Source organism: Arvicanthis niloticus, chromosome 16, assembly GCF_011762505.2.
Source record: "Arvicanthis niloticus isolate mArvNil1 chromosome 16, mArvNil1.pat.X, whole genome shotgun sequence".
Classification (NCBI taxonomy): domain Eukaryota; kingdom Metazoa; phylum Chordata; class Mammalia; order Rodentia; family Muridae; genus Arvicanthis; species Arvicanthis niloticus.
The window spans coordinates 59953929-59978795 of record NC_047673.1 but is presented as its reverse complement, the minus strand read 5'-3'; the positions used below and the strand labels follow the sequence as shown (position 1 = coordinate 59978795).

Sequence of the window (24867 nt, the reverse complement as noted above, 5' to 3'; positions counted from 1 at the left end):
AGTCTAAGCACTGCTCCCCATTTATTTTTCCTAATGTCAATAAAATGACTGAGCAGGGGAGACAACAGGGCTGGATCCACTTTCAGCCAGGGGGACGAGGAGAGCATGGAGAAGATTCTAGAGAGAGTTGAGGAGACACTATGAGAACATATCTGGAGCAGAGAAACTGAAGGAATGCAAGTCTCAGGGATTTTGGCTAAAAGGTAGCCAGATTAGCTCAGCGGATTCGAATAGATTAATAACTGCTCAGGTACTGTGCCTTAAAGCTTGACTACATAAATGCTATAGTCTCTGTCTCATTTATTTAGGAACTAGCTGAAATAAAGGAAAAACAATTACTTATAAAATTGTTATAACAGACAACTATCCACAGCCTTAGCAACAAAAGGGTCTGAATCTTGGGACTGTGGTAAAGCTCACTGTGCCGCTGAGACTCAGGGTGCATCGACTGCCACGTGACATGTGCCTGTGACCAGGCTGTGGCCCAGCAGAATGTCACCTTCACCCCTGCCTCACAGCCTCATAGCCACGTGTCAAGATCTGCTGCTCAGCCTAAACTTGTGCCCACTGCCCTACGGGTCCCAGGGCCCTATGGGTCCCACGGCCCTACAGGTCTGCCTGTTTTACTCATCTGTTGACCCATGAGCCTTCTGTTTACCACAGATCCCCTGAGCCAAGCCACGTATCCACCCACCCACCTACACACTCACTTATCAACCCAACCTATCACTATTCAGCCATTCCCCATCCCCCGAGGCACTCCATTAACCCACCCATGAGCCAACCCATCCACCCACAAATCTATCCACCCACCTATGTCTCCAACTGTGTACACATCCATCCACCCACTAATCTACTCATGTCTTCATCCACTCACTGCCCACTCCCCAATGGTTCCCCTAGACCAAGTCTAGCCGCTCACTCATTAACCAAGCACTACCTCTTTCACAAAAAATCTATAAACTTGTTCATAAATTTTCCAACCTATCCACATACGTACCCATCTACCCACCCATCCGATAACTCGCCCACAAGCCCTCAATCTAATCATCCATCCAGGAATTCATTTAAGCATCCAAGCTGCTGTTTGTCTATGACAAAATCTATGCATACATGCAGTTTCCCACATATCTATCCCTCAAGTCAAGACTCTACTGTTCCACCTCTGCTCAGCCACTGCAAACCCTTAGAACCTCCCTGGACCAAGCACATCACAGTGCTCTCCAGAACTGTCTCTAACTGAGGGGTGTACATGCAGCTGATGCTGAGGTCCATACCCCATTCTGCCTGTGACACCCGACACCTCAGAGAAAACTTACAAAGGTCAGCAAGCAGGCTGTTACACTGTGGCCAGTTCTGAGTCAAGGCTGCCACAGAAGACCCTCACTGCACAGGCCTGAAACCCTTGATGCCACACTCACATGGGAATGTACTTCGGGCAGAGGACTGGTTAAGCTCACAGGAACCCTGGTTTCCAGCCTCTGCTTGAAAGGCAAAGGCACACAAATAAAGTGACTTACCCCCTCACAATGCCGCTCTCCAGGTAGTTGACCTGAATGAACTTCCCGAAGCGGCTGGAGTTGTTGTTATGGGCTGTCTTGGCGTTCCCAAAAGCCTGAGGAGACAAAAGCAGGGCTTCAGACTTCAGCCTGGAATCTGCACAGCCTGGCCCTAAAACTCCTTTTGGGCACAACATTCTTGTTCCCAGAGCCCTGAGCTACTTACTCACTCAGAGGCTTGGATAAGAGACAAAGGACAGGGCAGGAGAGATAGCTCAGTGGGTTCGGGTGCTTGCTACCAAGTCTGACAATTGAGTTCAATCCCTGGGACCCATATCATAGGAGAAAACCACCTCCTGCAAGTTGTTCTTTGACTTTTCATACAGGCACAAGTGTGTGTGTGGATACACACATATGTAATGCAATAAACTGTTTTTTTTTAGGGGCTTTCTTGTTACTAGTTTTGTTTTTTTAATGTGTGAGAGTATTTTGCTTGTATTGTGTACCTTGTGTGTCTATGAAAAGCAGAAGAGGGCATCAGAATCGCTGAAACTGCAGTTAAAGATGGTTATAATTCACCTTGTGGGTGCCATGAATGAAACCCAGGTTCTCTGCAAAAGCAGCCTGTGCTTTTAATTGCTGACCCACCTCTGCAGTTCAACAATTTTTTCCCCCAAGACAGGATTTCTCTGTGTAGCCCTGGCTGTCTTGGAACTTACTCTGTAGACCAGGTTGGCCTTGAACTCATAGAGATCTACCTGCCTCTGTTTCCCAAGTGCTTGGATTAAAGGCATGAGCCACCACTACCCGTCCACAAGGGGAAAAAACAAAAACAAAAACAAAAACAAAAACAAAAAACCTTAAAAAGTAAGTCTCGGGTATGTGGAGGAAGCATGTCCCCACGTGTTTAGCCTGCCTGAGTTCTGGCAGCACTCTCATGCTGGGTTACAGGAATCTGAAGCATTATGCAGCTTTTCACAGGGGTGTTGGAGATTCAGTTTCTCACATTTGCATAGCAAACACTTTTACCCTCTAAGCTATTTCTCTAAAGCCTGTTGTTTTGAGACAGGCTCTCACTCTGTGGCCTGGAGCTAGCAACCATCCTCCTTCCAAGTCTTAGGATAATATGCCTCCATCAATGAGCTCAACCTGTAGCCCTTATTCTTTAGAAGTTATGCAGTCTTCGTCAGGCAGTAGTGGTGTGTGCCTTTAATTCCAGCACTAGGGAGGTGGAGGTGAAGGCAGAGGCACACAGACTTCTGAGTTTGAGACCAGCCTGGTCTACAAAGAGAAAGAGATCCAGGATCGTCAGGGCTACTCTGGGAAACCTTGTCTCAAAGAAAAAAAAAAAAAAAAACTCAAAAAAACAACCAACCAACCAACCAAACAAACAAAAAAAAAACCAAACCAAACCAAACCAACCAACCAAATTCCACACAAAAAAAGTCTGTGATAGTTGAGGACCAGGTGCTCCTCTGTGATGGTGGAAAATCAGATAGTCTTCCTTGATTAAAGAGTCACAGGTGTTCATTTGTGAAGGTGGAGAACCAGGTGTGACAGTGGAGGACCAGGTGTGCTTCCGTGACAGTGGAGGACCAGGTGCGCTTCCGTGACAGTGGAGGACCAGGTGTGCTTCTGTGACAGTGGAGGACCAGGTGTGCTTCTGTGACAGTGGAGGACCCGGTGTGAGGACCAGGTGTGCTTCCATGACAGTGGAGGACCAGGTGCGCTTCCGTGACAGTGGAGGACCAGGTGTGCTTCTGTGACAGTGGAGGACCAGGTGTGCTTCTGTGACAGTGGAGGACCCGGTGTGAGGACCAGGTGTGCTTCCATGACAGTGGAGGACCAGGTGCGCTTCCGTGACAGTGGAGGACCAGGTGCGCTTCTGTGACAGTGGAGGACCAGGTGTGCTTCTGTGACAGTGGAGGACCAGGTGCGCTTCCGTGACAGTGGAGGACCAGGTGCGCTTCCGTGACAGTGGAGGACCAGGTGCGTTTCCGTGACAGTGGAGGACCAGGTGTGCTTCTGTGACAGTGGAGGACCAGGTGTGCTTCCGTGACAGTGGAGGACCAGGTGCGCTTCCGTGACAGTGGAGGACCCGGTGTGCTTCCGTGACAGTGGAGGACCAGGTGTGCTTCTGTGACAGTGGAGGACCAGGTGTGCTTCCGTGACAGTGGAGGACCAGGTGTGCTTCCGTGACAGTGGAGGACCAGGTGTGCTTCCGTGACAGTGGAGGACCAGGTGCGTTTCCGTGACAGTGGAGGACCAGGTGCGTTTCCGTGACAGTGGAGGACCAGGTGTGCTTCTGTGACAGTGGAGGACCAGGTGTGCTTCTGTGACAGTGGAGGACCAGGTGCGTTTCCGTGACAGTGGAGGACCAGGTGCGTTTCCGTGACAGTGGAGGACCAGGTGCGTTTCCGTGACAGTGGAGGACCAGGTGCGTTTCCGTGACAGTGGAGGACCAGGTGTGCTTCTGTGACAGTGGAGGACCAGGTGTGCTTCTGTGACAGTGGAGGACCAGGTGTGCTTCTGTGACAGTGGAGGACCAGGTGTGCTTCTGTGACAGTGGAGGACCAGGTGTGCTTCTGTGACAGTGGAGGACCAGGTGTGCTTCCGTGACAGTGGAGGACCAGGTGTGCTTCCGTGACAGTGGAGGACCAGGTGCGCTTCCGTGACAGTGGAGGACCCGGTGTGCTTCTGTGACAGTGGATATTCCATTTTTCAGAGAAGCTGTCCTGACGCCTCGGCTTAGAGCTGCCTGCTACACATGAGTCCCATTCATCTCTTCTACATCCATATGAGGCACAGGGCTCACTTTTACAGGGCTGGGAACAACTTTCCCTGCAGACCTCTTAATATGATGTCAGGCCCAGGTCTGTAGACAGCCAGCCAGCAAGGCCTGCAGAGTACAAGGCTTTCTGATTCTGCGATTACAGATGACCCTGCAGGCCAGGGCTTTGTCTGTGCCTAGTGACCTCATGCGTCGGGTATGTATCTGAGTACACAGCGACTTTTCAAAGTCTGGCTAAAAATATCCGGTCACAGCTATGATACACAGAGGAATTCAGAATGCAAAAAGGGGATGGCACTGGGCTGGCTGGGGGTGGCTTGGAGGGAGGAATTAATAAAACGGTGGACAAGCCCTGTTAAAACTATTGAACCACAGGCCCAGGCAGGATGCCAGGGAAAGAAAGTGCTCAGCTTCCAAAGAAGCATAGTTTTCCTCCTTTCTAATATGAAAGACACATTGCTAAGATTAGTTTGTGCACTGCTAAAAATAGATCCTGACTACATCTACCGATACCACTTTGGGTTCGTGTCCAGAGGAAATAACAACAGCCAAGCAGCTGGGAAGAACAATGTGGTCATCACACAGTGGATACTATCCAGCCTTAAAAGAAAGGAAGGAGCTGGCTCAGTTGGGAAAGCGCTTGACATGCAAATGTGACAACCTGAGTCCAAAGCCCTAAAAGTCACAAGGATGGTAGACACAGCACAACTGCCCAGAAGCTAGCAGGACCCTGTGGCAGAAATGAGAGAGACCTGCCAGGTAGATGGTAGAGACTGACTCTCAAAGGTTGTCCTCTGACTTCCATATGGACCACACACAGACACACTCACGCACGCACGCATGCACGTAGATACACAGACACAGACACAGACACAGACACACACACACACACACACACACACACACACAGTTTTAGCGTGCATGACTTACTCAGCAGTATTTGCTTTATTAAGAGTCAAAGTCTCATCCTGTTGTACAGACTGACCTAAAATTTGTGATTCCCCTGCCTTAACTGGGATTATAGTTATGATCCACCAGTCTCAATTTAAACAAACAAAAAATTTTTAGATTTATTTATGTGTATGACTGTTCTGCCTGAATGTTTGTGCATTATGTGTGTGTGCCTGATGCCTACTGAGGTCAAAATTGGGTGTCAGATCTCTCAAAACAGGACATTTGTGAGCCACCAAGTGGGTGCTGGGAATCTATCTGGATTCTCTCCATGGTTTCCAAACTGGGTGGTGCTACCTGCCTGTCATATCTTGGCACCTGGGAGGCTGAGGCAGGAGAATTGTGATTTAGGGCTAACCTGGGCTATATAAGTAAGCCCGTTTCACAAAACCCCAAAACTACAACAGAAAGAGAAAGCAATCTAGGCTGAAGGCACACCTCTAGGCAGGCAGCATTCTTTTGGTCTTCAGATCCTTGAAGCCTGTGGGAGGCACTCTGGAGGTCCAGTGAGCCTGGGCTGGCTTCCTCTAAAGGGCGGCCAGGGGAGAGAGGAAGGGGTAACATAGAACCCCCATGAAGAACTGTACTGCCTCTGACTGACTAGCAGCTATGTTTTCTGAATACAAAGTTCTAATGGCTTCCTCGAGGTTGCCTTTTATGGTCATGAATAAACTTCTGGTTGCATTCTGTGCAGCTTTGTGTGAGAGATTTACGTAATGAGTTGGGAGAGTTTAGACTTTGAGACAGGGTCTCATGTAGCCCATGCTGGCCTCAAGTGCTGAGTAGGCATGGGTGACCTTGAACCGTGAATCCTCCTACCCCAGCTCTCAAGGGCTCTGTGACCTGAACTTCAACCCCTTCTGGCTTCTTGGGATGGGCTCTCTGTCTCTTTCTGTCTCTGTTTCTCTCTCTCTCTCTCCCTCCCTCCTTCCCTCCGTCTCCCTCTCCCTCCCCCCCCCCCAAAGACGACCCTGAAACTCCTGGTTTCAAAAGATGCTCCTGCCTCAGCCCCGAGTGCTTGGGGGTCACAGAGGAGTACTGCCAGGGCTGGCCCCCACTTGCTCTTGACAGCGGTAGTGAAGGGCAGAGGTCCCATTACAGCAGCCATAGGGAGAACCAGGCACTGAAGAACGAGAGCCAAGGCCAAGGAGGCTGGCAGGAAAGGAGCTGAACTGCAGACACAGGAAGTGAGCATCACCAGGAAGTCTCAGCTCCTCTGTGAAAGAGGACAAGGGAGCTCCCCAAGGCCGGCCTCACCCTCTACTTCCACCCAGAAGCTCTTCTGGTCTCTTCTAGCCTTAGAGCTCAGCACAGCTCTGGAAAGCTGCTGGCCACATGGACACATGACAACTATACACATCAGGGATGTGGTTAGGTTTGGGTGACTGTGGGACAAAAAGCCCCCACCCTCAGTGCCCTTGACCACAGACGGCACCAAGTGCCAGCCACAGATGAAATGGAAAATGAAACACGAGTTCTGGAGGCCAGGATGAGTCCCCCCAAGATGGACCCATTCCTACCCAAGAACCCAACAAAAGCTGCAAAATCTCAAGTAAGGCTGGAGATGACCTAGTAGGTGAAGTACTTGGCCACTCAAGTGTAAGGAGCTGAGTTCAAATCCCAAGAACTAACATAAAACTGGATACACAACATGACAGTCTGGAGGTGGAGAGAGGAGAATCCCAGGGGAGCAGAAAATCAAACAAGGTGGAAGGTGAAGACCACACCTGAGGTTGCCCTGACTCCCTCCTACACCTAGGTCGTCATACATACATACATACATACATACATACATACATACACACACACACACACACACACACACACACACACAGAGAGAGAGAGAGAGAGAGAGAGAGACAGACAGACAGACAGACAGACAGACAGGAGTGGTATAAATTATTATTGACATAGGATTTCACTATGTAGCTCAGGCTGTCCTTAAATTTGCTATGTAGCTTAGGCTAGCCTGCAATCCCTAAGCCTCCTCCCTAGCCTCACAGAGCAGCAGGACGGCAGGTCTGCGCCAGCATAGTGAGTAACTGGACAAATCCTGAGACCCTGTCCAAGTCACAAAGGGACATTTGGGGCTTTCCTCAGCTAAGCAGCTCCTGAGACTAAAGAGAGGGGGAGTGGACGTGCTAGCCTGTATCACATTTTCTGAGGCTGCTACACTCCGCTGCAGAGGCCACCACTCGCCTTTCTCTGGCTGTGGCTCTGTCCTAGTGGAATTGAGCTACTGATTCAGGAGTTTCTACAGACAGCACATTCCCAGCCCAATGATAATGACCCCCCTCCGCTCTTTTTAAATGGCCACACAGACAGAGGCCAGGCTCAGGTGTCATTCCTCAGGCTTCATCCACCTTATTTTTTGGGACAGGGTTACTCATTGTCCTGGAGCTAACCAAGTGGCTAGGCTGGCCTGGAGCCCCAGGGACTGTCCTGTCCCCACCTCCCTAGGCTGTGACCCAGCTCCTGATGAAGGTGCTGGAGCTCCTGATCCTGGCCCTCACATCTGCTGTCTCTCCTGTTCCCAACCCAGGGTTGTATGACTGGCTCTCCTCCCTGTGTGTGACAAAACACCGTACAACAACTTTTTGTGTGGGTGCTTGAGATGGGACCCCAGGTCTTCAGTCACTTCCCCCACTGAGCCATCTCCAGCCATACTTGCCTCACTGACGCTTTCACATCAGTGGCCTACCTTAGAAAGCCTGTGATGGCTGGGCAGTGGTGGTGCACGCCTTTAATCCCAGCACTTGGGAGGCAGAGGCAGGCGGATTTCTGAGTTTGAGGCCAGCCTGGTCTACAGAGTGAGTTCCAGGACAGCCAGGGCTACACAGAGAAACCCTGTCTGGGGGGGGGTGGGGAGGGGGGAAGAAAGCCCGTCATGTCTAGAGCTGGGCTATAGGTCAGGGACTCAAGGCTCACCTAGCAGTTTAAAGCCTATACCTGTGACAGGGCATGCCTGTCATCTGAGCATGTGGGGGATGGAGGCAGGAGGATTGGGAGTTCAAGGTCATCCCCAGTTACATACTACATTAGAAACCAGCCTTGGTTACACCAGACCATTGCTTAAAAACAAGCAAAATTATAAAACAAAGACCTGGATTGTTTCAAAACAAATCTCTCCAAGGGTATAGTCAGTCATTGATACAATCGAAACACCGTAGTCCAAGTTTGTTCCCAAACTCCTGGGCTCAAGGGCTCAAATGATTCTACCTTAGTTTTCCCAGGAGCTGGAATAACAGGTGCAAGGCACCAAAACCAGCTTCATTTCTGAATTAATGGGTTTATTATACATTGCCACATAGAGTCAGAAGTGGTGGCAAAGGCCTCTGCTCCTAGCACTTAAGAGGCCGAGGCAGGGGAATCATGGATTTACAGCTACATTTATTTAATGTGACACAAAACAAAACAGAAACACAGTGCTTGTCCTGATGAGGTTTATGTCAACTGGGCACAGGCTAGTTATGTGTGGGGCGTGGCGGTGGGAAAGGGAACCGAGACTGAAAATGTCAGCATCCGACTGGCCTGTGGGCAAGCCTGTAGGACATGTTCTTGATTGAAGATTAAAATGGGAGAGCTCAGCCCACTGTGGGTGGGGCCGTCCCTGGGCTGGTGGTCCTGGGTTCTACAAGAAAGCAGGCCGAGCAAGCCATGGGGAGCAAGGCAATAAGCAGCACCCTCCATGGCCTCTGCATCAGCTCCTGCTTCAGGTTTCTGTCCTGACTTCTTTTGATGATGACTGTGATGTGGAAGTGAAATCAGCCCTCTCCTCTCATTTATTTTTGGTCGTGGTGTTTCATCACAGCAATACAAATGGTGACCCACATCTTTAGTCCCAGTGCCTGGGAGGCAGAGGCAGGTGGATCTCTGAATTTGAGGCCAGTCTGGACTACACAGGAAGTTCTAAGTCAACCAGGGCTACATAATGAAACCCTGTCTCAAAAGTAACAAGTGTTTACAAGTGTTTTCTCTTTTAAAAAATTGTTGCCGGGCCCACGCCTTTAATCCCAGCACTTGGGAGGCAGAGGCAGGCAGATTTCTGAGTTCGAGGCCAGCCTGGTCTACAGAGGGAGTTCCAGGACAGCCAGGGCTACACAGAGAAACCCTGTCTCAAAAAAAACAAGAAAAAAAAATTGTTATATTATGACCTGTCTGAGTATCTCTATGAAGTGTATGATAGTAATTTAAGTTTTTACTAGTTTATTTGTGTGTGTGGGTGTTTTACACATACAGGTCGGAGGACAACTTGCAGTAGTCAGTTCTTTTTTTCATTATGTGGGTCCCAAGGATTGAACTCAGACTCTCAAGCTTGGCAGTAATCACCTTTACCACCTGAGCCATCTTGCTGGGCCCAAAATTATTTTGCAGTGCTGAGGGTAAACAACGGGCCTTTGGGCACTGAGCCTCCATGATATTTTTGTTTGTTGAGGCAGGGATGACAGGCACATGCTACTCTCCTGATTGATACCTGTTATGTTATCTCAGGGCACTGCTGACGCTGGCCACTAACCACAGTGTGGGGCAGTGGACTGTGCTAAGAAACTTGGTAATACTGATCGTGTTCCTGCTTCTGACCGGGTCCCTGTTATGTGACCATACTCCCTACATAGGAATGTGACCTATGGTCACAGAGAACAAAACAGAGTTCTCCATGCTAATGAGGTATCTAGAGGCCCTGAGGGTTTAGCCAATAAGCTTACACTCCTTCCAGCAAAAGGTATTTAATCTCTGGTCCTTCGAGAGTATGGCATGTACCCATTTACCATGATGAACAATCAATAAACACTGTGGAACCAAGGACTGCCTCTTTCATCAAGAACCTCCATGGGGAGCATGGAAAAGGCCTAGGTCTGCTGCAGAAGGCCTCTCTGTGCTTCCAGGCAACCGCTGCTAAGCTTAGGACAATCCCTATAAAGCTAAGCTAGAGTTCCCCCTCCTCCTAGGTTCCTTAGCCTGTGGGCCTCTTCTGTTCAAGACCCAGCACAGCACCTGAATGTCTAGGAGTTTGGGAGCCCCTGGCCCAGGGCTCCCCATTGCAGGCTCATGGACCTCCGACCCCCTGACCCCTCTGTACTGTTTCCAGTGGCGACTAGACACCTGGGGGTCATGGAACCCCAGGTTCGGTCTCCCACATCTTAGGCTGCGTTTTCCCACCCGAGTGGTGTAACAGCACTTCCCTTGAGCCCAGCACCCGACGGCGACAGCAGGGTAAATGCAGTCTAGCATCATTGCATTTTTCTTGTCTGCCCAGCAGGGTTCCCATACCCATGACGTGGGGCAAAACTCCAAACCACACCAGCCATCACCTGCCACCCTGTCCTTGCTCCCCTCCTACAGGAACGTGCAGAGGAGAACTATGGGGAAAAGTGCCCTTGCTCTCAGCCTACACTGACAAGAAACAAGCCCTGGCTGCACTACTCACACTAGGGAAACTGAGGGAAAGAGGCAGTTCAACAAGTCACCTTCCAGAATGTGGGTGCAGTGTTCCAGGGAACCTGGCTGGGAAACGCCTGGAGGCGATATTGCCTGCATACTGGTGGTGTCCCAAGGGTCAAAACTGGGCGGCTTTTAGAGGCTTCAGAAGGCATAGTGACAGCTAGCATTCAGAGATGGGGGACAGGGCCAAAGGTCCCTGAATCGGGTTCCACTACCAAAAGGTGGGGAGTGGTGCTGTGTGTGAAGGACCTTACCCCCTGGGATTCTCTGTGAACAAAGAGGTAGCTGACAGCCTCCTTGTTTCTTCCTACAGAGCCCTGCTAGCCTGGAACCTGCTGCAAGGATCAGACTAGCTCAAATCCTAAGTTTTACCTGCCTCTGCCTCTTCAATGCTAACATCAAAAGAGATAGGGGTTGCAGAGATGGCTCGACAGTTAAAAGCGCTGGCTGCACTTCCAGAGGATCTGAAGCACCCACACGGCTACTCACAACTGCCTGTACGTGCAGCTCTAGAGGACCTAATACCCCACACAGACACATGTGCAGACAAAACACCAATGCACATGAAGTAATTTTTTTTTTTAAGTATGCCACAGTGAGAGGCTGGGCACCTGGCTCAGAAGATACAGGCCAGGCTAGAATCGCCGGGGCTCAGGGTGTAGCTCAAGTGGAGTCTGCCAAGAGTCACAGACCCAATCCACACATCCATATACCATACAACCAGTGTCTGTCTGCAAGGCGGGTGTTAGCATTCTGTCTAAACTCTACCCCCAGTTGCCTGGCTACAACTAGGTATGCTCCTCCCCACAGTTACCTGGCAAGAACCGGGTAGGCCTGGCCCACTACAGAAGGGGCTGCTTGCCCCTCCTCTCTTTCTTGATCTCTTGCTCTTGCTCTCTCATCCCTCTGTCCCCCTCACCCCTTCCTCCATGTGCTCATGGCCAGCCTCTACTTCTCCACTTCTCTACTCTCTCTCTACTCTCTTTTTCTCTCTCTGCCTCTACTACCCTCTTGGCTCCCCTCCCCATGCCCTGAGTAAACTCTATTTTACGCTATACTGGTATGTGGCTGGTTCCTCAGGGGTAAGAGATGCCTCTGCATGGGCCCGCTGAGACATCCCCATACCTCTCCACACACCCACAGAACATACTCTCTTTCTCTCTTTATCTTTTTATAAACACATCAATGGGAGCTGGGTTTTGATGTGGAATGATTACTACCATTCAGAAACACACATATCCTTCCTAATTCAAATTTTCTTCTTTCTTCCTGGTTGGGAAGAACACTTAAGAGCTTCTTCCTTCCTTGCAAATGCTGAGAGACAAATCAAGTGCTGAGCTGTCATCATTATACTGGGCCTTGAAACTTAGAAATAACAATGTACCCCCATACGGAAACATGCTGCCTCTGACCAACAACTTGTTCACCACTCTCACCCCACAAGTTTGAGTAGATACACTCCTTGTGTTTTATAAATGATCTCACATAGCCCAGGCTAGCCTCAAACCTGGCCTGTAGCTGAAGTTGAACTTGACCTCATGACTGTCCGTACCAGCTTAGCTGCTGGACTGAACATCTGTGTGCTACACCCTGCTTCTCTTTACCTGGTCACGTAGACTCCAGGAGATCTGGGTGGGGGTGTGTGTGTGCTGTCTGAGGGGGGAGTTAGCACACAGGTCTGTGGCTCAGGAGTTCTGGTGGGGGTGGGGTAGATGAGAGTCAGTTGGGGATGATCAGTGTGGGTCTTTCTGTGATAGCACACCCTATCCTTTGCCAAAGCAGCACAGAGCACAGCCCTCACACAGGCCCTGTATATTTCTTCTGAGACACTTAATACTGTTTTGGGGACTGTTGCAGAACAAAGGGATCAAGAGAGCAAGGGATCAAGAGAGAGAGGAGGGGGCAAGCAGCCCCTTTTATAGTGGGCCAGGCCTATCTGGCTGTAGCCAGGTAACTGTGGGGGTGGAGTTTAGACAGAATGCTAACCGGGATGGTGCCAAACTTGCCTCAAACTCAGGCGCTGGACAGGCGTGTCCTACTGTACCCAGCTCAAGGAGACCTTTTTTGGGTGCTTAAACTATACTTCATAATTTTACTCTACTCTTAGATGTGGTGTTTCCAAAAATGTAACTTCCCCCAGGTCTGAAATAGCCTTGAGGCAAGCAAAGGCCCTTCCCTTGAGGGGTGCACCAGGGAGAAGCTGGGAGGCTGCAGGGCAGACACGGGAGTACATGGCTGTCCCCTGCTAAGGGCTACTCAGGGCCACTGTGGAGCTCTCTGTGGCTCCTGCATACCTCTGAAGAGCCCTTTTTATCCCATTTTTGTCTCCACTCAGAAACTAGGCTATAAACCATTTGCCATCCATCCTAAGTGTGATGTACTTTGCTTCAGTAGCTGTTCAGCCTGTCTGGGTGAAAAGCTGCAGTCTCCAGTTAGCACCTCATAATAAAACAGCGGGAGGCTAGGTAAAGTGGCCTTTGTTCTATCTGGCTTGGCAAGGAATTGCTCTTCTCTAATACTCAGGAAGAGAAGTGAAGGAGGCCTGTCTCTGCCTTTTAGGACTTTCAGAGTGTGTGTTCATATGGTAAAAAGCTCGTTCTAAGTTTGCACATAAATTCAGGTCATAAATTGAACAAGAGGTTTATAACAAAGAATATCTACATGCATATCCACTAGGAACAATTATCTGGCTAAACATTCACCATTTGTTACTAGTTTACAGGTTCATAGAAAGTTAAAGACCAAAACTAAGATGTCCTTGAAGTTTTGTAGGGATAAACCCAGTCAATATCTTATCTCCTGTTTTTGCACCTGTGGTCTTGTGTATATCTTCTTTATGACCTTTGAATAATGGTCTCTGTAAACTCCTTGAAATGTGTCCTAGGTTTTAGAAGTCTGTTATTATTTCAAAAGCAATTAAGCAGTTCTGTTATAAAAAGGACTTGAGTCTTTGTCTGTGCTGCCATTCTGAATGAAAGTGACCCTAGCAGGCTAGTTGTTTCTGCAGAATAATCTCTTTGTTTTTGCATACTATCTGAGTCTGGGGTCTTCCTTCAGCGGTTTTGGATCCTTGCACCTCTCTAGGAATGGTCCCAGGTCACACACCTGTTAGCAGTGTCCCCTCATCCACCCCATACCCTTCCTGCACGGCCAGCTGCTAGCTCACTCTCGCCTTTCTTTCTGCAGATGCACTGACTCTTGTAGGTCTCCACTGTTCTCTGGTTCCCAATGTCCTTGAGGTAGGGTGTGTACAGGCAGCTGGTTGGTTTGCCTCAAGTGCTGGGTAAAGGTACCAGAGTCAGGAACTAGATGGCCCAGTCATCACTCCTCCCCAGCCTGTGGCAAGACAGGAGTCTCTCTCTAGCTTACTAACCCTGGTTATGACTTTCATTGCGTCCTCTGCATGTCTCAGAGCTCCTATGGGCACATCAGACACCACAGATAATTGGCCATTACTCCAGGTGCCCACAGGCTCCTGTCATAATCCTAATGTTACTATTAAGATAGGTCAGAAAACAAGAGCAGGGATGATGGGAGAGTAAGGCGGAGGGACTCCAGAGTCATGGTCAGTCTCTGGGACCGGCGGCCTCCTTGTCTCTGGCAGGTAGGGTGAAGGCAAGACTGAGGTTTCCAGGAGACTCTTCAAGGCAGGGATGTGGTGATGATAGATGGTTCATAAGAAAGTAGCCTTGGTAGACTTGGTAGACATTGGTAAAGTGATGGCTATGATGCATGAGGACCTGAGCCTAGCACAAACCGGCATGGAGGCAGGGCTTGTAATCCCAGTAAACAGAGACAGGAGGGTTCCTGGGTTTAATGGCCATAGCCAGCCTAGTCTGCTGGGCAGGGTCCAGGCTACTGAGAGACCCTGTCTCTAAAATGAAGGTGGATGGCACTTGAGGACAGATACCTAAGATTGTTCTTTAGACTTTAAACCCCTTACATACACACAGACAAGACACAGACACAGACACAGACACAGACACAGACACAGACACAGACACAGACACAGACACAGACACAGACACAGACACAGACACAGACACAAACAGACATACACAGACAGGGAGATAACCCTGCCCTGGCTAGCCACAGCACTGTAAAAAGTTACCTGCTACCACCGAGATTCCTGCATGGACAAACCCAGCTCTAAACACCACGGGATGCCTACTTCTAAGACTTCCTTTCCCAATTCCCCCACACTGCTAGAAGACCCAGGAGAGGGTTCCCACTGTGCACACAGGTGTCTGCATGGAGCATCTGTGACACAAGTGCCAGGAGCCAGGAGCCAAGCAAATACACACGGTATATGACACATCCATCTCTATAGGGCTCTAGAAATTTCTATATGTACATGGAAGTATAGTCATCCCTCAGTATCTCAGGGGGTGACTCTGCATACTCCCAAGCCTTCCTGGTGTTCAGCACACCGGACACATAAATGCTGTGAGTGACTGCTGTGTGAGACTGACTAGAGAGTGGCAGTCCTGTGGCTTGGTCCCAATGCAGCCAGCAACCTGAGTGACTGCACCACAAGCATCCACTCATCTCAGACCCAAAGCCTACCATGGACTGATCCTCTCAAACCCAGAGCCAAAACAAACCTTTAACGTGTCCACCTTAGTCAGATGTTTTGTCATACAGTCAAAAATAATGACAAAAAATGATGTTTATCCATGTATATTTCTGTGTGTATATCCATCTCAGGATGGAGCCTAGAGCCTTGTGAATGCGAGTCAAGTATTGGACCTGAGCCCCAGCCCCAGCCCCTCACTGGGAGACTCTAAGCAGGGCACCACCCTGAGCCATGCCCCTAGCCCACTGCAGATCTTTTCCAACACTCTGCCCTGGTGTCCATTATTGCAGTGATGTCAACGTACTCTAACAAAAGAAACCTGGAGGAGAAGGGGACACTTGGTTCCCAGCCCAGGAAAAGCATCACCATTGTGGGAGTCTAGGATGCTGTTTAACTAGTCACACACACAGTTGGCAGCGGGCAGAACAAATGCATCACACTGCACGCAGCTTGCTTTCTTCACTCAGTCTAGGACCCAAACCCAAGGGATGGTGCTGCCAAGACTGGTGTGTCTTCCTACCTCAACGGAACCATCAAGACAAGATAGTTACCACAGGCCAATGTGGTCTGGACCATACCACCTTCACAGCCGATTCTAGACTTTGCAAGTTGGTAAGTAAAACCAAGCATCCCAGACTCCCAGTGGACACCCACAAGCACAGGCAGAGCCAAACCCAACATTCACATTAGATCTTTCTGAACACTCACTAAGCCTTTATAGGCTTCTTACACAAAAGAAAAGGTGAGACCCAAAACTGCTTATTTTTGGATTTTTCCACTGAGTATTTCCAAACTGCAGTTAATCATGAAAAACTGAACCCCAGAAATCAAAACCGTTTAGAAGGGGATGACTGTTCACTCTCTGCAAGAAGACCTATACCAGGCTGGGGATGTGGCTTGGTTGATAGAGAGCTTATAGCTTAGTTGGTAGGGTACTTATAGCTCAGTGGACAAAGGGCTTGAAAAACATTCACACGAGCTTCTATTCCCCAAACCAGGCCTGTCATGCCTGTCAATCAGATACTTAGGAGGTGGAAGCTGGTGGATCAGGAGTTTGAGGTCATTCTCAACTATAGTACAAGTATGAGGCCAGCCTGGGTTATATGAGACCCTGCTGAAGTTCAGTAAAGGAAGGTGGGGAAAGCCCAAAGGAAGCCTACTGATCCTGAGGACAGTCCGGCATAAACCCTCCTTTTCAGGGGAATTCCTATTACTGAACTCATGGGTGCAGGAAGACATGTGACTTGATGGACTACAAAATACAGCTTCCTGGGAGCACCCAGGCTGGAGGCCTCGTGATACCTCGGCACTTCTGCCAGCTGCTCAAAGTTCAGTGGCTCCCAGCAGGGCCTGACTGACATCTGGACTTACTGTATTATGACTGCAAACTGACAGGCAGGGCCTAGACCCCCAAACGTGGACAGCAGGAGGAACACAGGTTTGAACAGGAGGTATGACCTTTATGTGACTCTCTGGCACACCCTCATGCACATGGGGCCTGCTTGTCCTGAGACATCCTACAACCCAGGAGTCCTCCAGACTGCTTTCTGTCCATGTGGTCTATACACTCCCCAGTTCTGCATTCTGCTCTGGATCTCTATGTATCTGATTATTGGTCCATCCATCCCTCAGAGGCCTCAGATCCCATGGCTTAAGTCACATTGTTCCTTCCTGCTCCACCCCAAAGGCTACTGACCCTGATGTTCACACTGAGACCTTGTGGGGTCTAGACACAAGGTGGGACCAGGCACAAGGTGATATGGAGAGGATCTCCTGAGAACCCATTCCTGCCCCCACAGTGGGTATCCAGTGACCCCGACTTGTTCAATGACCCTATCACCTCTCAGGCAATGGCCCCCATCCCCCACCACTCAGCCCCACACACATCAGCCTCCTTAGCTAACACCGTGATTTTCATTCCTCCCAGCTGTCCATAACACCCCACCCCTGCATAGTTAAACTCTGAAACATTATTTTTATTTATTTTGTGGTTGGGTATGTTCACCCATGGGCACACATATGTGGAGGTCAGAAGACAACTTTCAGAAGTCAGCTCTCCCCTTCTACCATGCAAGACCCAGGGCTTGAACTTAGGTCCTGAAGCTTGGCAGCAAGCTCCTTTACCTGCTAAACCATCTTGTCAACCCAGGACCAGGCACCTTCTAAGGTAAGTCAAGAAGGTCCTTGAGTGTCTGTCTGCCTTGGAGGAGCTATGAGTTGACCAAAGTTCTCTAAATGATTCCTGCAGCCATCTCAGATCCCTACTTCACTGTACCAAGATCAGCCCTTCTTAGCCACTGGTCCTGCCTGCTTCTACCCCCACCCCAAAATTCCCCGAGGCAAGCTTCCCTTGACTGCAGCCTCTTAGCAGAATGAGCTGGCACGTGTGGACACATGTCTGCTCCTACCCCAGGATCCTTAGGTACTCAGGAGGCTGCTCCAGGATATGCTGCTCCATGTGGGTAAACAGTGACCACACCCCTCAATCCTATGCATTGCTCTAGTGGGGGACCTTGAAAGGCAGAGATTTCTCTGGCTGGGGAGCCTAATTGTAGCCAGCTGTGCTAAGGAACAAAACGCTGACATAGCTTACAAGCAGAGGAACCAAGAGGTGTCTGACCACAGGGTGGGGTATTACTTAGTCGTGAAAAAACGAGCAAAACTCCAACACAACAACACATGCTGCAACACAGATGTATCCTGAGAACATGCTTTTGAGTGACAGAAGCCAGACCAATGGTCATGTTTCATCATTTCAAATGATGAAATTCATATGAAACAGCCACAGCAGGCAAAGCCAGAGACAGGAAGTAGATCTAAGAGCAGTAGGCAATGACAATGATATGGACAGGGAATCTTCTGTGGGAGATGAAATGTTCTAGGTAAGATAGAGGTGACTGAATGTACCAGATGGCATTGTGACAGCTCATTTTGTCAACATGACAAACCCAGAAAGAAACCTCAACTGAGGAATTTCCTCCATCAGACTGGCTTGTGAGCATGTCTGTGGAGGATGTTCTTAACTGCTAACTGGTGGAGGAGGGCCCAGTCCACTGTGGGTGATAAAATTCCTGGGCAACTGGGTCTAAGCTATATAAGGCAGGTGAGTACTGAGTGTGGTGTCTGAAATCCCAGCACTTTACAGAGTTCAAGGCTGGCCTGGTCTATATACAGTCAGTTCCAAGATAGCTAATGCTATGTATGTATCCAAAAATAAAAAAAGAAAAGAAAGAAGGAAGGAAGAAAGGGAAGGACAGAAGGAAGGCAGACAGGCTGGTACACAGCATTCTTCTTTCTGCTTCAAGCTCCTGCCTTGGTGCCCATCAGTGGACTATAATCTATAGGATGGAGCAAGCCCTCTCCTCCCTGCACTGCTTCTGGTCAGAGCGCTCATCCATCGTAGCGACAGAGAGCAAACCAGGACAGTGGTGTCACTGGGATGAAGAACCGACTTTGTAAAGTGCAGCTTTAGCTCGAGGCTGGAGTGCTGAGCTACAGTGAGCTCGGGGTTGGTGCTTTGAGCTGGAGAAAAGACTATGTCCCCTCAAACCCTTCTCAATCACAGACCCAATGATGTCACCAACTCCCACTAGCTGCCAACATGGTCAACTGAGGACAAATTTCTAAAACAAGACAGTTTAAAAGTTTCCCTCAGACCAACAGCAGCTGTTGAGCTGCACTCCTGGTTGACAGAGACAGGGTTCACAATGTAGCCCAGGCTGGCCTCAAATTCCTTGGTTTTCAAGTGCTACATCGAAAGTGACTTGCTGTCACACCCAGCAGAGCCACACATTTAACCTGTCAATATCAAGGCTGTGGTACCCCTACCACATAGGCTGGGGTACTCCCAATTCCAGAACTTTTCACCCGACTCAGTCTGGGCACAACATCTTCACTTAGAACTTTGGTTTCTCACATCAGTGATGCCATGTCCCTATGGCTGGGTAGAGCCAAGCCACCATACCTCAGGAAAGCCATGACCAGTGGGCAAAGGTCCTGTGATCCTGGTGACCTACAGGGCTGGGGAGTGGAGTTTGGCTTATGGAATCTCTAAGGACATAAACCCTGGCCCTGAGTAGGAGGCAGTAGCAGCTTCAGGATCCATCCCTGTTCTGGAGTGCAAGTGCCTATGGTGGCTGAAGCTGTGGGCTGTCTCCCTCCCTTAGACTCCTCACCTGGTGTGGAGGGGCCTGTGGCTAAGTCAAGCCAGACCCAGGGAAAAGATGTGGGTCCATGTTTCATTCCTGCTTTCAGAACCAGAGCCATGCTGTCCCACACATGCCAGCAGCAGCTGGGGACATGCCAAGGCCAGCCAGTCTGTGCCCTGCTTCCCTGGAGTAAAGCCATGTCTCAGCATGCTTTAGGGAGAAGCCCATGCCTAATGTCCTTGGCTACTCTGCTAAGCTCAGGGCTGTCAAAGGGTGCTGTGCCCATCAAGAGTAACAACCCACTGGGCTCACAAAGCCCCCTTGTAAGCTCAGGCAGCTGACAGACCACACAAGTGCCTCCTTTCTGAAGGTAGGCGGTATGTAGGGCCTATTCCTTATCTACTAGAGGACGCCCTGGTTCATGGTGTCCTCACATTCCTTGAAATGGCGACTATCACAGGGGCATGCAGGGACACTGACTGAGAGACCCCTGCCTTTTCACAGTACTTTTTTGGCCAGTATTGCACTGTGAGGCTGCAATCAGGCCTGAGAGGATAGGAGAGCCCAGTGACACCCTGACCTCAAAGCAACCCAACTTCTCCTTTTGGGGAGCTGAGAAAAAGTCCCTGACACTGCAAGCTGCATGTATCTTTCGCCTGTGCACGGGCCAAAGCCTGGGACCCTAAGAGGACAGGAATGAGAGGCTAGAAAGTCACATGAGCTGGGTTAACCAGTGACCCAAGGTGTACCAAGACCTGAGCTCTGGCAGCTGTAAAAAGGGAAAAGGCTCTGGCAGGGAAAAGGGGCATCACAGTTTCAGCTAACAAGGTCTGCTGTATTTGTTGGCCAGTGCCTTTCATGTAGTACTCAAAAGAAGAAGTGGGGGTATGGACAAGTTGGGACCAGCTTTGGCAACACAGAAAGGAAAAGGAGCCATATATGGTTGTGGTACATGCCTGTCATCCTAGCATTAGGGAGGTAGAGGCAAGAGGATCAGGAATCCATGGTTATCCTTGGCTACATAGTGAACTTTGAGGCTAGCCTAAGCTACATGGGTACCTGTCTCAAAAGTAAACATAAAACAAAACAAAGAACTTATGCTCTCATGTACAAACCTCACTCAACCCACATAAGTAAAAACAAAATTAGAAAAATATATAAAAGAAAGAAATAAAAATCAGGCTGGGTATGATGTACACTCCTTTAATCCAAGCACCTGGGAAACAGAGGCAGGTGGATTTCTCTGAGTTCAAGGTCAGCCTTGTCTATACAGAGATTTCTAGGACAGGCAGAGCCACAGTGAGACCCTGTCTCAAGTAAATAACTAAGATAAATTAAAATTACAAACAGAAAAAAAGACAACCTTCTGGGAGAATTCTCGGCCTCCCAGGATGACTCTGGGCAGTGTTCAGGCAGAAAGTGATGCAGGGGACACTGATGGTTCTCAGGAGTTCTCGTGTCATGTCTACAGGAGTGCTCCTGGCCCCTGGTGTATGGAGGCTGGGAGATCAGGCGATCCCCTCAGAGTACAGCTTGCCACTCTGCAGAAAAGGACCCATTACCATCATGGGGAATGCTCAGAAGGATAGCTCTGAGCACTGAGCAGGGAGCCCCTGAGCTGAAGGGCACCCCAAGAAGCATGCTGACTGCCCTCCATGGAGCTCATCTAGAACCCAGCAAGACCAACAAAGCCACTGTCCTCCCTAGTCCAAGACTGCCAGAGACTGTGGGTCAGGGTGCTCTGTGGCTGAGGCCCGAGAAGGAAGCTAGTGAGACTGGTACCTGACTCTTACCAGTCACTAAGTGACTGACAGTGGCAACAGTTAGTGCTGTGCCAGCATCCCTAAGGGGCACTGAAGCAACGGATGAAAAGGCTGGTAGTGGCTTCACCAGCACAAGAGAATGATAGGTCCTGAGACAATTATGGAGCTGATGACTGGCCCCTGGGAACAAAGCTACTGAGTGTCACCAGCAGTTAGTCTATGGGGCCCACTGTGGACAGGTGCATGTCCCCCACATGAGTCACACCTATAACCTTGGCACAGGATGTGGACGTTTAAGCTCATTTGGAAACAGTTACAGAAACCTGTTTTTCTGTGGCTGTAAGGAAACACTCGGACTGGGTACCGCACAACAAAGAGGGACCCCGTAGTTCATGCCTTTCTTTCCCTCCCCTTGGGCTTTCACCGTTTCAGTTAGAGGGTCTCTGCAGGTTCTGTGTGACACTTCCAATAGCACCACTCTTGCCTCAGCATGGAAAACAAGGGCCACCTGAACACAAGTGCCAAGAGACCACAAACCCTCATGACCAGGGCAACTGGTGCCCATTCTGTGGGTGGCACCTACAGAACAGCACCACATGCACAGGGGCCCGTGCCCATGGATTATGTCCACAATTCCTCGACATTCTGCAGCCACAGAGAACAAGCTCAATTTAAAACCTACGAACCACCAGGTGGTGGTGGCACACACCTTTATCCTCAATACTCGAGAGTCAGAGGCAGGAGGATCTCTGAATTTGAGGCCAGCCTAGTCTATAGAGTGGGTTCCAGGAGAGCCAAGGCCACATGGAGACGTCCTACCTCAAATAAAACAAAACAATCAAAAAACAAAACAAAACAAAAACAAAAACTAAAAAAACAAACAGCTTCTTTAGGAACTTCTTTAGGAACTTTTCCATTTCTTATTTTCAGACCATGATTGACTGACTGTTGGAAACTGAGGCTAAAGCAGAGGGAGCCTTCTGCATTTATGTGATATCGTTCTGCACAGATGAACGAATACAAGCCAGACCCCAAAGGAAACTTAAATTATTTTTCTCTTTTCAAGTCAGTGCAGTGCAGGCTGGCCTCAAACTCTTTAAATAGTCGAGGATGACCCTAAATTCTAGATCCTCCTAAGTGCTGGGATAAGAAGTACGAGCTACTGAACTTGGCATAGAAAACCTATTCTGTTACTCAGTGGGTTTGTTGTTGTTGTTTGTTTGTTTGTTTGTTTGTTTTTAAGTTTATGCACCATGGGATGCTGAACCTTCCTTGGGGCTGTAGAGCAAAAAGCAGAAACACACTACCCAAACTGGTGCGTATGTCAGCCCTGTGATCTCACGTGATGACCTGCAGTGACCTCGATGGAAGAGGAACCTAGATGGACACAGCAGGCTAGAAGCAACTGCAGTGAATCTGCATAGAAGACAGCAGCATTCCACACAGAGGGAGGGCAGGCACAAGAAGTCATAGGTCAATGGGGGCCCATTCAGCTCCTTACTCCAGATATCCTAAGGGATAAAGAAGTCTCCCACATCAGGGTCATGCCCCCTCCAGGTTTGGAACTTATGGGACAGGCTTGGGGGTGGACTTGGTTCAAGACACTCCAGGCCACACTCCTGAAGTTTTTCCCATGCCACCCTTTACATGACTGAGAATCTGCTAACAGCCCTGCTTGGGGACAATGACAGGGAAAAATGTATCAAATGTATCCCTCATATTTCTTTTTTTGCCTTTTAAAAAACATTTCCTATGTATTTTCTTTGTTCTGTGTGATTGTTTGCATGAGTTTATGTGCATGGTATGTGTAGGAGCTCTTGGTGACCAGTTCTTCTGCAACTGGAGTTACAGATGGCTGCGACCCCCCCACCCCCATGTACATGCACTGGTGCACATGCATGCAAGTGAGTAGCATGTGGAAGCTGGGAACAGCTTGGGTGTCATACCCTAGAACCCTGTTGGCCTCTTCTGAGGCAGGGGCTCTCTCTGGCCTGGAGCTCAGCCCTTACACTTATCTGGCTGGTCCACAAACCCCAGCCTCCTGTTCTTGCTCCTGGTACTGGGATTTGCACACAGCCATGCCCAGCATTTCCATGGGTCTCTGGAGGTCAAACCCAAGTCCTTGTGCTGTTGAGAAAAGCACTCTGTTGACCCCTAGCTCCCACATGGATCAGCCTTCAGTCAGCCGGACACAGAGCCTGGTGATGGTGGAACACACTTTAAATCCCAGAACTCAAGAGGCAGAGGCAGGTGGATCCCTGTGGATTCTGAGGCCAGCCTGTTCTACAAAGTGAGTTCCAGGACAGCCAGGGCTACAAAGTGAGACCCTGTCTTAAAAAACAAAACAAAACAAAACAAAACACACACACACACACACACACACACACACACACACACACACACACAAAAACAAAAGCCCACTGGCACCAGCAATGTAGTTCAGTGAGTGAGGCATGTGGTGATCGGAGTTTGATCCTTGGAATCCATACATTAGGAAAACTAACCTCACAAAGTTGTCCACTGACATCTAGGTGTGCACTGTGACACACACACACACACAAATTAATTGACTTTTTTAAAAAGCCCGTTGAGAAAGAAGGACTGGTAAGATTGCTCAAGTGTTAAGAGAACCAGCTGCTCTTTTAGAGGCCCCAGGTTCGATTCCCAGCATCCTCATGGACGCTCCCAACTGCCCATAACTTAGTTCCAGGGGATCTGATGCCTCTGCTGGTTTCTGCAGGCACCAGGCACCACAGACATGCATGCAAGCAAAATACCCATGCATGTACATACATATGCATGTGCACACACAAGTGCCAGCACACTTTTGTATACATGCACACATACACAGTACACACATACACAACGAAAAAAGCTTACCACTAAGAGAGAGAGAGACAGACAGAGAGGGGAGAGAGAGTGGGAGAGGGAGAGAGAAGAGCTAAGTGGAGCTGTTCCTGGGACCTCAACTCCAGAGCTGCAGAACCCAGCCCATAGTCACCTCTGATCTTGTTGTATGTCACCTGAGACATGTTGATGTCTTGTCTTAAAATGCCCATAGCTGGGCTCACTCACTCACCCTTGTATCGCCCACACCCAGAAGTCTTGCCCACAGTGAAATATTAATGGCTCCCATGGAATTTAGTTACTGGGGTCCCTGGGCAGCAGGCATAAGGTGCGGGATCTGAGGTGGCCTCCCCCCAATATGCTGTGGATGCCGTGCACTCCTGCGATGCCCTGTGGAGGTCAGCATAAGCACCCCAATCTGCTGGCCCAGGACCTGGAGGGCAGATGACCACCAAAGCATAGGAGCCCCAGTACACTCATCGCCCGTTTTGGGTGCTCTCAGACCTGAGGTCTGGCCTGGCCAAGCCTGGAGGCACAGCTTCCCTGGAGTTCTGTAAATGCCTCTGGGTAAAATACACAGCCCAAGGCTCCCCTCACATCCCAGCCACCCCAGGGCCAGGACTGCTGGACGTAGCCTTGACACTGCAAATACACGATCTGGATGGTCCTAAGGAGCTGACACTAAGCCTGCCTCATCCAACCGACTCCTGTGTGCACTTTCTCTGTGTGGTGCTAGGTGTGGAACCTGGGTGGCATACAAGCTCAGTGCACTCTGGGATGGACACGGGGTTTGCACATGCTCACTGAGTACTGGGAAGACCCTGGGCATCACACAGAGCTGGGGCAGCAG

General features: G+C 49.6%; 1 protein-coding gene and 1 long non-coding RNA gene across 25 annotated transcripts in view; one reads left to right on the top strand and one right to left on the bottom strand.

The window, feature by feature from the left end:
• Positions 1-24867, bottom strand: part of Myo9b (myosin IXB) — a 90068-nt gene that overhangs the window by 46631 nt on the left and 18570 nt on the right. For all 24 annotated transcript variants that reach the window (XM_076914398.1, XM_076914374.1, XM_076914382.1 and 21 more), the window contains exon 3: positions 1521-1615. In XM_076914398.1, the coding sequence (XP_076770513.1) occupies positions 1521-1615 (95 nt within the window). The remainder of the gene's footprint in view (positions 1-1520; positions 1616-24867) is intronic.
• Positions 16597-22915, top strand: LOC143434623 (uncharacterized). Its single transcript, XR_013104246.1, has 3 exons — positions 16597-16710; positions 17292-17426; positions 22414-22915. It is a non-coding gene; the product is annotated as an uncharacterized LOC143434623 (long non-coding RNA).